At 37.1% G+C, this 14,361-nt stretch overlaps 1 protein-coding gene across 1 annotated transcript; it reads left to right on the top strand.

Moving 5' to 3' along the window:
* Positions 1–3,612: 3,612 nt before the first annotated feature.
* On the top strand, positions 3,613–13,797 carry LOC104109627 (uncharacterized). The gene is made up of 20 exons (XM_009618978.4): positions 3,613–5,068; positions 5,916–6,119; positions 6,888–6,992; positions 7,091–7,156; positions 7,264–7,428; positions 7,641–7,715; positions 7,794–7,948; positions 8,482–8,617; positions 8,713–8,782; positions 8,874–9,001; positions 9,105–9,161; positions 10,233–10,418; positions 10,523–10,615; positions 10,719–10,804; positions 10,890–10,956; positions 11,045–11,111; positions 11,215–11,351; positions 11,799–11,890; positions 12,825–12,891; positions 13,229–13,797. Exons 1-20 carry the CDS (start codon positions 3,839–3,841, stop codon positions 13,391–13,393), a joined length of 3,351 nt encoding a protein of 1,116 aa, XP_009617273.1. The 5' UTR covers positions 3,613–3,838; the 3' UTR covers positions 13,394–13,797.
* Positions 13,798–14,361: the final 564 nt, after the last annotated feature.

Genomic DNA, 14,361 nt, shown 5'->3' on the forward strand with positions numbered 1-14,361 from the left:
CAAATTCCATAAATCAGCAACACAAGAGGCCAACACGTGTGGACTACAAAATATTCCACTACAAGTGAAATTAATCGAACTCACGGCTACCGATCACCGTCCCGTGAGTCCTAACTATTAGAAAACGAATTTATCAACCTTCCTTAAGATTTAAAAACTTAAATACATCAAGTAGGTACTTTCTTAACTATGAAGTAGCTTCCAAAACTCAAACTACAAAGACAAAGAGAGGTGGTATAGTGATACTTACGTCATAAGGATCGTTCTAATGACATCGCTTCTTGATTTCGTACCTGAGGTGTTAATCCTTTTTGAAACTCTTGTAGAAAGCTTAAGGGTATTATAGGTCTTATTTGGTCGTGGTATTTGGAAAAATGAAGAAGAGACGACATAAAGCATATATATCCACTTTTGAAAAGTCAAAGAGGTGCTAGTTTGGCACCCTAGCATTGACACTTCTTCATACGCTTATGTCTTTTTATCCACAAGTTGTATAAAAAAACGGCTAAAAGTATTAGAAACTGTATTCCAAGACTTTCAATTTAGTATATAATATGTCCCAAGAAAATCTCATATAATATACAAAATATATTGCTCAAAAAGCTTTATTACAAGGTAAATCCTTAGTCGGTTTTTCCGCAACTTAAATCCGATTTTTTCTAAACTTTATATTTTATATTCAAACATCAATATAGTCATATTATGAATTTAGACTCATTTAAATCATGATTAACAAGTCTCACATTTATTATACGTCACCTTGGGACGCACATGATGTAATAATTACGTTGTTGTTCCTAAATTGTGCCATCCGAATCTGAGGTTCTAATATCATCTGATATCTCTCTGCACCAGTTTGATATCAAACTAAGAGAGGCCCTCAAGTTTAGCTTTTGGTTTGATGTGCTCAAGAAATTTTAGCATGTAAATCTATTCAAGTGTCATTTCTTGACTAAATTTCTATCGGATGCACCAGGTAAGGTTCTTCAAAACTTCAGCAGCATTGAGGAGACAAATCATTTTACCATTGGCATATTTATTGTTAAGCAAATATCAAGTGACGAGAGAGTTCACAATGCTAATGTCGCTTTGGATTCCTTGTTAAATGTTATCATCGTCATATGGATATTTATATATTTCCTCTGTTGGATTGACCATAAAGACAATGATGACATCTCTCTTGTTGCAACAATTCTTGACAAATTCAATTGTACTGTTTTGCAGCTTGATACAATTGGGATACTCACATTGACAAGGTTTTTTTTTAGGGCGGAAGAATTGTTATGAATGAAAATGATCAAAAGACCAAGGTTGAGGGCACCTTTGGAAACTTAATGAATTACATTTGGGACCTGGGTTAGATGGAGCATACCTATATATACAATAGGAAATATTTTACGAGGCTTATGCTATGAACTTGGTTTATTTTACTTTCTTTAGTTTCTTAGAGGATAGATCTAGAACCTCCCTCCCTTCTCCTTTTTTTCTTCTTCCCTCGGAAGATTTGGTTACTTGTTTGAAGTATTTGTAATTGTTTGAAGATGAACTCTTATAATTGTATATGTGACTCCCATTATCCATTTCAATAGCAATACAATATGGGTTCACTACACTTTTCCTTTAAATTACTTAGCTTCATTTTTGTTCTCTAGTACCTTTTGATTTAAGGGAATTTTTAGAATCTTGTCAAGAACACCACATCATGACTTTAATTTCTTTTGACCTAATTTTTTTTCCAGCATGTGTAAGATTACAACACACTCATATGTTGTTGTTCTTGTAGTTCATCTTTATTATGGTCAATTAACGAAGAATTTGTTTGGAAAAAAACTTCGTTATGGGCATTCATATAGCTTATATTAATTTCTTGTGAACTACAATTCAATTAAGACTTTGTTTTAGTGCCTTCCCCAGGTCGGAGATTAGAATATCTAATTAGATTGGATCACAAATAACAAAAAGTCAAAGTGAAATTTCATAGTAGATCTCAAATAATATTAATTAGTTAATCGAAAAGTAAAAAGTATTAACTTCTTTTACATTCTCCTACGATGATATTGTTTGGATATGAACCAGCTTTTATGAGTTTGATGAAACCTACTTATTCTCTTCTTACTTTTCCTTGTTTATATCTTACAACAATTTTGATTTCTCCATAAAAGCAATACTTTGTATTTATAATTTTATCCAACATATAATACACTTAACAAGGGTAATTTTTTTTTTTTGATTTCTCCATAAAAACAATACTTTGTATTTATAATTTTATCCAACATATAATACACTTAACTAGGATAAAAAAATTAACGATATTTCGCTAAAGACGCCTTCGTACTTTTAATATAGTACTAGTTTATGGGTATGATATTCTCCCAATACTCCCATTCCGATCTTCTTCCATTAAAATTTTACCTTCCCTCATCTTATTTTCTCCCACTTATAAATCAATCTTAGTTAGACCCAATTTTTTTTTTTTAATAAAAAAAGTAGTTTAACATGACTAAAGAACGACGAAAAATAACAGATAAAATAGCACTAAACACTTTCCCTATTACCTCAATCATATTTGGGGTTGACAAAAGCATTAATTCTTTGACATATCTAGATTTTTATTCGACATATTTGCAAAGCAAAACCGGAACTAATATGTTTCATTGCTAAAGAAAGAGGATACAATGTATATTTTGATCAAAATGGACGAAAATGAAAAATGATGCTTAGCAAACACTGATTGCCACAACGCTGTCATCACCTATGTTTGTCAAAAGTTGGTATAGCGATGTTTTTCTAAAAGAAGTATATTATGTTTAAGTCCGTTAATCGCAATGGCTTTGTGCTTTTCAACGACCACTTAGAGCTCGGGTAAATTTTAATGGAGGAACTTTATTATTCTATTGCGAAGATAAAATGCTAGATGGTGGCTGCTAAAGTAGAATAAGTAGATGGTGGTGCTGGAGAGAGAGGAGGAGAAAAGGTAAGATGGGAGGATGGTTAGGGCAATGATTGCAAGTTGAGAGTGAAGGAGGAGAAAGATTTTTTTTGAATTTTAACACTCTTAGCTCAATTCAGACACAATTTGAAATACTATATCACATTAGCATTAGTAGATACCTTTTGAATATAAATTAAGTATTTAGTTCAATTAAATAAAAAGTTATGACAACTTTAGAGTTGGTACGTATTAGACGTTAAACTTTATCCTTGATACAGTGCATTAAACTTTTGTTATGCGCATTATCTGCAGTGGCGGACTCAGAATTTTGTGCAAGCGGGTTCAATCTTAGAAATACATAACTTTAATCGTAAAATATTTATACAAAATTTACGCAACTTTAATATTAATTTATACATATACACAATATTATTTTTTAATAAAACGGGTTCAGTTGAACCCGCTTGATACTATGTGCCTCCGTCACTGAGTACCTGCATTCATGTGAACTACTGGTCACGTGACATCAAACTTACCATTGAGGTATTTGATTTCAAACTTTATCCTTAATACAATATAACTCAAAAATTCATATTAAAGAATAAAGAAAAAAAAAGTAAAAGAATTCAAAGGCAAAAACCCTCCAAATTCTCCCACTGCAACTACGTGCTCTTCGCCGCTATATATCCATTGCGACACACACATCTCAGCGTGCGAGTGTGTGTGAGAGAAACCCCGAATTTCACAGAGAAGAGCGCCACCACTCCTCCATAACCACTGCCATAGCCATAGCCCATAGGTCGTAGCTCTCTCTCTCTATCTCCCTCCCTCTCCCTCTCACTCTCTATTCCATCATTTCCGTCAGATAAACCCTAATTCTCTCTTCCTACAGCCTGCGAATCAGTCATGGATTCCGAGTCAACTCAGTACCAACAAGCCCAGCTGGCGGCCATACTGGGAGCCGACCCGGCACCATTCGAAACCCTAATCTCCCACCTCATGTCAACCTCCAACGAGCAACGATCCCAAGCTGAGTCAATCTTCAACCTCATCAAGCAGAACGATCCCAACTCACTCGCTCTCAAACTCGCCAATCTTCTCACTTCCTCCCCACACATCGAGCCCCGTGCTATGTCCGCTATCCTCCTTCGTAAACTGCTAACTCGTGACGACTCCTTTATCTGGCCCAAACTCACCGAGTCTACTCGGTCCGGTATTAAGTCTGTCCTCCTCACATGTATCCAGCGCGAAGAATCCAAATCGATTATCAAGAAATTATGCGACACCGTTTCCGAGCTCGCTTCGTCCATTCTGCCGGAAAATCAATGGCCTGAAATGCTGCCATTCATGTTTCAGTGTGTTACCAGCGATTCACCAAAGTTACAGGAGTCTGCGTTTCTGATATTTGCTCAATTAGCACAATATATCGGTGAGATTTTGGTTCCATATATAAAGGATTTGCATTCGGTGTTCCTGCAGACACTGAATAATTCTCCGAATCCGGATGTGAGGATTGCGGCATTAAGTGCTGTCATCAATTTCATACAATGTTTATCCAGCTCAAGCGAGAGGGATAGGTTTCAGGATCTATTGCCTGCTATGATGAAAACGTTGACCGAGGCCTTGAACAGTGGTCAAGAGGCTACAGCACAAGAAGCATTAGAGTTGTTGATTGAGTTAGCAGGGACTGAGCCTAGGTTCTTGAGGAGACAGCTCGTGGATGTTGTAGGGGCTATGTTGCAGGTAGCTGAGGCGGAGAGCCTAGAGGAGGGAACAAGGCATTTGGCAATTGAATTTGTGATTACCTTGGCGGAGGCGAGGGAACGTGCTCCAGGAATGATGAGGAAATTGCCGCAGTTTATTAGTAGGTTGTTTGCTATTTTGATGAAGATGTTATTAGATGTTGAGGATGAAGCTGTTTGGCATAGTGCTGAAGCTGAGCATGAGGATGCAGGGGAAACGAGTAACTATAGTGTGGGGCAGGAGTGTTTGGATAGGTTAGCTATTGCATTGGGCGGTAACACTATTGTTCCTGTTGCTTCAGAACAGTTACCTTCTTACTTGGCAGCACCTGAGTGGCAGAAGCACCATGCTGCTCTCATTGCCCTTGCTCAGATTGCTGAAGGTTGTTCTAAGGTACTGATGAGATATTTGTTTCCATTGTTTATTTATCTTAAAAAGAGTCAGTCTTAATGAAATGGGCCTGAATATGTATGTACTCTACATTCTGAGAAATATTTATCCTCAATATATGAGGGTTGAGGAAAGACAGAGATATATTCATATAGCCGACTAGTTGATTGATATTTATTAGGACCTTGTCTTAATGACCTTAAAAACATTTTCACTGAATTTGTGGCAGAGTTTTGGTGCTTTTTGATGCACTCTTAAGTGTATGCATGCATCTATATTTTTGTTGTCGTACATACCCTATTATCATTACTGAATGATCTGCTTCATGTCATTTATTGCTTTCACTCTTTGGCCATTGTTGGTATTCTTCTCATTAGTGCCTAAAGCTAATCCTGTAAAGAATTGCATTTTATTTTGCTTGTCAAAATGGTTTATCTTTGACTTTTACTTTTTAAAACATTTTAAACTGTTTTCCACCATGAAAAACTGTGCTTTGAAGAAAGTTTTTTGATTGGTATATGCTCTGGAGTATTTAAAATGTAGTTTCCAGATATCTAACCTTCTTTTTTAAGAGAAAAAGAGAAGTCAAATAAGTTATGCCTGAAATTAAGCAATGTTGACCTTGTACTCCAAAGCCTGCCATTCTTTTTGGGACGGGCGGAGTATTTTTTGTAATCTAACTACTGTTGGTTTGTTGGACTGTTACCTGCTGTGATGCTCATCCAAGTGTTTATTTACAATTGCTGGATTGCATACTCAAGCATTGTTTGTTTGTTGGACTGAACACTTCTGCTTACTCTTTTATGGTTTTTAACTTGTTATCTTTGACACTATACCTTTCCTGTAATAGGTGATGATTAAGAATTTGGAGCAAGTGGTCAACATGGTTCTCAATTCTTTCCAGGATCCTCATCCTCGAGTGAGGTGGGCAGCTATTAATGCAATTGGCCAGTTGTCAACCGACTTGGGTCCAGATTTGCAAGTTCAGTATCATAACCGTGTATTGCCAGCACTAGCGGCAGCTATGGATGATTTCCAAAATCCACGAGTACAGGTTTGTGTTGGTGGCATGGTGACCCCATATTAGATGCTGTAGCTTTTATGAAAATGTGTTTTAAGCAGTAGCAGAACATAATGTTTGACACATATGGGAATTGTTTTATATTTCACATGTGGTTGGGAGGTCTTCAAATGGTTTGATTTCATCCCTGTTTGGTTTTCAATTGTGTTGCTACATCTACTTAAGAAAGAGATATTACTTTAGCCCTGGACTTTGGTCTAGTGGTAAGAGCACATCACGTGATGTGTGGGTTAAGCACATGTCATGAGTTCGCACCCTTTCACATACAAAAGCATGGTGTTTAAGTGGAAATGTGTTGGGGATTTCTCGGTTATAAAAAAAAGAGATATTACTTCAGTATATTTGGTTGATCATTGGCGTGGTCATTTTTTTGGTTTGATCAAATTAAGGATGATAGATTACTTTGTTATATATATGTTAACCTTCCTGATTAATTATTGAGGATGATCATTTATTTTCTCCAAAAATATATCTTCCTAGATCCAACTATGGGAAATGTGGATCAATCACTCAACTTTGTGACGTGTATAGAGATATCTAGAATGTTAGATGATGCTTTTAAATAAACTTCTGAAATAATGTAGTTTTTGGTCTTGGATTTTTAGTGGTACACGGCACTTCCAATTATTTAGATATTTACTCTGAAGTGACAAGGGTGTTTAAGGTACTATGTTAAGTGTTTGGCTCAGATGCATGCAACACCAGCACTAATTTTTCCTTTTCAATTTGGGATATTCACAGGCACATGCTGCATCAGCTGTCCTCAACTTCAGTGAGAACTGCACGCCAGAAATTCTGACACCTTATCTAGATGGAATAGTTAGCAAACTTCTTGTACTTCTGCAGGTATGACAAACGAGAGAACATCATATTATAAACTCACTACTGAAAAGTGCAAGAGATTCATGGTTTCTTTTTCTTTTTTAATATCTTCTGATACGCAGAATGGCAATCAAATGGTGCAAGAGGGAGCATTAACTGCCTTGGCTTCCGTAGCTGATTCATCCCAGGTGTTACCTTGTTGCGTTTTTTTATGAGTACCTTGTTGCAGTTACTCTGTCCATTATATCTTGAGTTCAGTTTGGATGATAATGGCTAATACATGATGTTTTAATAGGAGCACTTCCAGAAGTACTATGATGCTGTAATGCCGTATTTGAAAACTATCCTTGTAAATGCAACTGATAAATCTAATCGCATGCTTCGAGCCAAAGCCATGGAGTGCATAAGTCTGGTAGGGATGGCTGTAGGCAAAGATAAATTCAGAGATGACGCAAAGCAGGTCAGTATGGGAATATGAACGTATGGCCATGATAAGCTTCCTGCCATGTTCTCCAGCTTTAACTTGAGATAGAACTTTCTAGTTTTATATGGTTAGACACATCTGTTAGTGCCCTTATAGATATGTGGCTTCATTCGTTTTTTATCCAGATTGGTCCAATTTTCAAAGCATTATACCATAGAGCTTATTCTTAAAACTTTGTTGTCATTAAGGTTATGGAAGTGCTTATGTCATTGCAAGGATCACAAATGGAGACAGATGACCCTACTACTAGTTACATGCTACAGGTATGGGTACATCACTTGGTTTTAAATCTGGGAGCTTCATCTTAACATGGTCACACTACATTTTTTGTTACATTGTAGGCTTGGGCCAGACTTTGCAAGTGCTTGGGACAGGATTTCCTTCCATACATGAGTGTAGTCATGCCTCCTTTGCTTCAATCTGCTCAACTAAAGCCTGATGTGACCATATCATCTGCAGATTCAGACAATGAACTTGATGATTCAGATGACGACAGGTAAATCTTTTAGAATGAAGTTTGCCTCCTATTTAATTTAGAAAGTTATTGCCTCCTAAGTTCCGGTAATTATTATATTCAATCTTGTATAGAAAATTGGGTGTGTGTGTGGGGTGGGGGGTGGGGGTAGAAGTCAGAATTGGCAAATAATGTGCCATATGATACTTTGGGCTTATGACTTTCTCATGTAAAATTGCTAATTACGTCCCCATGCCATTAAATATGGTATATGCATATCCCACGTTTAGTCTAGTTACCACGAGGGTAATTCGCACCAGTTTGTTAAAAGGTAACAGAGTCACTATAATACTAAGATGTGATGCTAGTGGTGGATTCTTTTGCATCAACAACTGATGTTTTCTTATGGAAGTCGATTACACTGTGACCTTTCTTACTTTCATTAGTTTTCATATAGAATAAACTTTGAGGACATAGTTTGCTATGTTAGGACTTTGGTTTTATGGATGGCTACCATGTAGTGATTTAGATAATTGGAGTTTCCCAAGACTTTGTCTAAGTTTAATGTGATGCAGCATGGAGACCATAACTCTTGGGGATAAAAGGATAGGCATCAAAACAAGTGTCCTAGAGGAGAAGGCTACAGCTTGTAATATGCTATGCTGCTATGCCGATGAGCTAAAGGAAGGTTTCTACCCGTGGATTGACCAGGTTGGCATCATTAATTACTTGGATGTTTTATATGGCATTGAGTGAAGTCTTTTATTGCATTTCGAGTTAAACAAGTATGCTAATTCTTGAAACAGGTCGCTCCTACATTAGTTCCGCTTCTGAAATTCTATTTCCATGAGGAAGTCAGGAAAGCTGCAGTTTCAGGTGGGATTCTGTTATATCTATTTTATTCTGCTCTAGTTTGGTTATCGGTAATTTTTCCAATTACTGAAATGATACTGTATATTGGTTATAGCTATGCCGGAGCTGTTACGGTCTGCTAAACTGGCTGTAGAGAAAGGGATTGCTCAGGGCCGAAATGAGTCCTACGTCAAGCAGTTATCCGACTACATAGTACCAGCTTTGGTGGAGGCTTTGCATAAGGTTGACTTGAACTTGTTAATTTTTTTTTTTGCTCTTGGAAATGATTATGGTACTTTGGGTTTGGATTGCTAGTCAGTAACAATTCTGCTGCTATCCATCACAGGAACCTGATACTGAAATATGTGCAAGTATGTTGGATGCATTGAATGAGTGCCTACAGGTTGGTTATTTTAAGATTGTTCTTTCTTTGATGCCAGTAACTGTAACTTCTATAGAATTATTGGTTTGCTTTCATTGAACTTTTTCTTTTTTCTTTAAATACAACAACATACCCAATATTATCCCATACCGTGGGGTCTGGGTTCTTTTTTCTTTAAATACTGAATATAGTAATATAATTAACCATTACAGCTGACGTTCTCGTCAGATCCATGCTTGATATAGCCTTTTTTTTCCGATTTCAGTGGCTTTACGAAAATCCCAAAAAATGGCGCTCACACAGTAAATTATATATTGATTATGTATCATTCTAACCTACTAGTACACCTTTTCCCGAGATTGAAATGAGACAGTTAGCAAGGTTAAACTGGGATGTTGTACTTCAAGCAAAAGAAAACCACTTCAATTCTTACAGAAGAGGGCTTCTCTTCCAGCAGAGCCTCCTTTTTGAGTAAATCTGGAGTTATCTAGCAGACTAGCACAACAGCTGTTGCACTTGAACACTATGTTAGTCTGGTCACAGCTAGAAGTTGGCGGTATTAGCAGAAGGCATGGTGGAGCAATGGTGATAGACTTCCACTGGTTTTTTCTGGATTATTTGGAATGAAAGAAATAGAAGGTTATCTGATCGATCTATCAACTATTAAAAGATATATCAATTCCAGTTATACTTTTGGTGTAAAGAAAGAAACACTTATTAGTTGGGTTGATCGGATGAATGACTGGTTGAACCATCTCAGCAATTTGTACATAAATATTTTTGACACCATTTTGGCACGTGATTGCTTGGAGATTCTGGTTTATCAAAAGAATGATGTAGACTTAACAAAATTCCTGTTTATTGATAGTCTACTTTGTATAAAGTGAGTTATAGTTTATATGAGTTGGTCATAAAACTTGAGAGAGCTATAAGACGTCTTGGGGAACAATTAATTACTAGACACCTGGAAATGATTGTTGAACTTGCACTTCCAGGACCTAAGTATGTCTTGCAACATATATGAATTTGCTCTTACTCCTTGGACGCTTTATATTTCAATCTTATTATGAATTTTTCTCTGGACTTCTTCAGATATCTGGACCACTCTTGGATGAAGGGCAGGTCCGAAGCATTGTGGATGAGATAAAGCAGGCCATCACGGCCAGTTCAAGTCGAAAGAGAGAACGGGCAGAGAGAGCAAAAGCTGAAGACTTTGATGCTGAGGAGAGTGAATTGCTCAGGGAGGAAAATGAGCAAGAAGAAGAAGTATTTGACCAAGTATGTTTGACATAAGATTGATGCTCAAGAATGAGTGGTTGATAAGTTTATCTCTATACATGTCTTTCACATTTATCAGGCTTATCTTATTGAAATCTGTATAGGTTGGTGAAATATTGGGTACACTGATCAAAACATTCAAGGCAGCTTTCTTGCCCTTCTTTGATGAGCTCTCATCATATCTAATGCCTATGTGGGTAAGTATCCTGCATGGTTTCCAATGTAACACTTGCCAAGTAATTTCTTTTAATTTGGTGATATATCTCATTCGTATTAACTTCCCCACCTGCATCTATTAAGGGCAAGGATAAAACAGCTGAAGAACGGAGAATAGCAATTTGTATCTTTGATGATGTTGCAGAGCAGTGCCATGAAGCAGCTTTAAAGTAGGTCTATTTTATGCAGGTTGTCTTTAATTGGAGCTATTATGATGTGAATTTAAACACAACTGTTTCCTCCTTTGCAATCTAGGTATTATGACACATATCTTCCTTTCCTTTTGGAAGCATGCAATGATGAGAGCCCGGATGTCAGACAGGTTTGTATATGCTAAGTGGTTGTGGCCTACTTTAGACAATTTTGACATGCTAATTCATTTATCTGAACCCCATTAATGTCATATCCAGGCTGCTGTATATGGACTTGGTGTATGTGCAGAATATGGTGGCTCTGTTTTCAAGTCTCTAGTAGGAGGTATTTATGGTGTTGGAAACGTTTCCTTTTTTTCCTGGAGCAGTAGGGTGGGCGGCATGTGTAATGTGCTCTATTTTAACTTCATTGCATTACCTTAATTCAGAGGCTCTGTCAAGGCTCAATGTTGTTTTAAGGCATCCAAATGCTCTACATCCTGAGAATGTAATGGCATATGACAACGCTGTTTCAGCATTAGGGAAGATATGTAATTTTCATCGTGACAGCATTGACTCGGCCCAGGTATTTTTTCTGTAAATCCTTTATTTTGTCAATGTGCGTACAAATTCCACGATTTTAGCTAGGTTATGCTTGAGACAAATTGTGCTTGGATTGAATGGGTGAAGGGCGTTATTATTCCATTTTGCAATGTGTCAATGTTCAAGCGTTCGGAACACTTCTAATAACTATTTCAGTAAGAGTAGAGACTTTAAATCTAATGTAATTGGTGATTGGATGGCACATAACTTTTTTTATAAACAATTTATGTTGTTGCGTTCTATTGAGAATGGAAAGCAATCAACTTCTATGTTCTATCAATCACATACTTGATAGTTTCTTGAGTCTTATTCGCTTAACTTTATACAAATGTCTTTGATTTTGCTATAACACTAGCCTTAGCTTGTTGTTGGAGAACCTTGTAATGTTATTGTGATTTCTTTGATTCTTACACCAGAGACTTTTTGGCAGGTCATTCCTGCTTGGTTGAATTCCCTGCCGATAAAAGGTGACCTGATCGAAGCCAAGGTTGTTCACGACCAACTTTGTTCAATGGTCGAAAGGTATTGGATCGGTTTGCTGTAGCTTGTATCCTGTTAATAGGTCATGGATCAAAGATGTCAGTCAATTTATTGGTGGTCTTAAGCTATAGTTGGCTTAGGTTCTGTGAACTGATAGGTTGTTCCACTTATTTTCAGCAATTGTTTAATTGCTCCACATATTATCATTAGTTCCATCTGATCCAAATGTGCATATATGCAAATGAATTGAATACAAAGTCATGGGGCATTTGGTCGGAAAACTGGTGTAACGTTTTTTGCATTTCTGTAGTTTGCTTTTCGGGCTTAAAAAGAAAATTCTAATTTGAAAAAACTCAAAGGCTACTTTCAACCAATTCTCCAACCAAATGCCAATAATCTAGTTTTAGCCAAACATAAGATTTGAGCAAAATTCTAATACCATAACTTGGTTAGGAGTTCAGCATTCTAGTGGAGCTGCAAAGACATTTTTAGTTTGTTTGTTACTTTGTTTAGGTCAGATGAAGCTTCTAAATACATTGAATAGCTACTCAATTTTATTTTCTTAGTTGCTGTGGAATCTATTCTAGATGCTACTCACATGTGATGTTTTATTTCACAAGGTAGCCCATCCATATAGCATAGTGGAAAGCGGACAAAAAGAGCTGTTCCCATAGCGTTACATAGGTTTAGCTTAGCCCTTGCTAAGGGTTCAATCCAGGGACGCTTGGGACCATCTCTGCTAATAAGGTTTAGTTTTGATGATAAAATATTTGTCAAAGAAAATATTCCCTCGAATAAAGTTGGAGTGTATTAACCCGTTCTTCATAACATTTGTTAAGTCTCTTTGAGCTATGGCTGTTTTATCGGTCAAGGTCATCTTGACCTGCTTTGACAGCAGTCAATCTACTGTTCCTCTCTGTGTCAGGTAGCTTGTCATCTGATTCTTTATGTTTTAATCATATTTTCCTGCTTGCAGGTCAGACAGAGAGCTTCTGGGTGCCAACAACGAGTACCTCCCAAAAATTGTTTCAGTTTTTGCTGAGGTTAGCTATTTACACTACCTGTTTAGGTTGATACTTGTCATCAGAAAATAGCATTCTTCAAACAATCCCAATTTTGAACCAGTAGTTGTTGGATCCAATTCATTATCCTATTTTGTTTTGTTTTTCTCTTTTGGATTCTTGTTTTCGTTGTCTCGTTTGGTAGTGGAGCGATGGAAACATCTTTTTCAGAGTCTATTTTGATACTTCACCGACAGTTGTTTTTGGTTCATGTTGCCTTTCACCCTCTCTATGCCCATTTTTTAGATAGATGATTGAAAATCAAGAATTTTGTTTTTATCGGTTTGCCATGTTGTAATGTGTTTTTTTTTTCCTGTAGGTTCTATGTGCCGGTAAGGATCTGGCGACAGAGCAGACTGGTAGTAGGATGATTACTCTGTTGAGGCAGCTTCAGCAAACACTACCACCAGCCACCCTGGCTTCAATATGGTCATCCTTGCAGCCTCAACAGCAGGTAGCACTGCAATCAATGCTATCGTCGTAATGCTGTGGAAGCTAACAAGCTTTTCTCCAATACGATGAAGCTGCCGGACCTGTAGCTACGTGTGAATCAAATATTTGATACTCCATTCTTTCTCATTAATGTCATTCATTTGGGCTTGAGTCTGTGCCGACTTGCTGTTGGTTTGGCAAAGTATGCGAGCAAAGGTGGAAACCTTTTTGTTTTGTCTGTAGAATGTGTATATTAAAAATTTTGCGGTTGAGTCTTGCTTCAGTAAGGAAAGGAGCATTAATGGACATGGTTTGCGAGAGGTTTTATTGGTCAAGTGTGTAAGGTTCAAGGGCTGTCAGGGAGACTGTTCTTGTCACAGTTTTGGTCCTGTCATCTTCTTGTTTTCATTATACATTTTGATATTTATGAAAGAGTACATTATAAATGGTGATTCATTTGTTGCTTTGGTTGTGATTATTTCATGCCTTTATCAATCTGTTTATTCTTCCTTTATATTATATGGGGGAATACCACTTCATCTGTACTCCTGTTACAGTGCCTTGCATTGCTGTTGTAATACATGTCAGACAATTGGATCATTTGCTGCCTGCCTACGTGTGAGAAATTGAAGGCAGTGATTGGATTTGCAGAGGTGGTTACTTGCCATAAACCCCCTATCAACTACCGTCTTGACTCTTGAGTTTTAAATCTTTTACACGGTGCATTGTTGTGTAAAAAATGTCAAAGTTGGCTATTTGGCTTGTAATAGGCAGTAGGTTGTGTGAGGGCAATGTTGAGGAGACTGGGAAGGACTATGCACCATTTTGGTGGAGTCGAAGGCTGCTTTATTTTGCATAAATATCTGTCGCTCTATTCTAATTGACTTTATAGGCTTCACCTGCTATTATTTTAGGTGTCTACTATTAAATTCTTTCGTTTGTCATATGAAGGATATTAGAAGGGTTAAGACATGGATGCTTCTTTAAGTACCATAGAACCTTGAGTATCCTATGGTTAAA

The sequence above is a fragment of the Nicotiana tomentosiformis genome, chromosome 12, assembly GCF_000390325.3.
Source record: "Nicotiana tomentosiformis chromosome 12, ASM39032v3, whole genome shotgun sequence".
Taxonomy (NCBI): domain Eukaryota; kingdom Viridiplantae; phylum Streptophyta; class Magnoliopsida; order Solanales; family Solanaceae; genus Nicotiana; species Nicotiana tomentosiformis.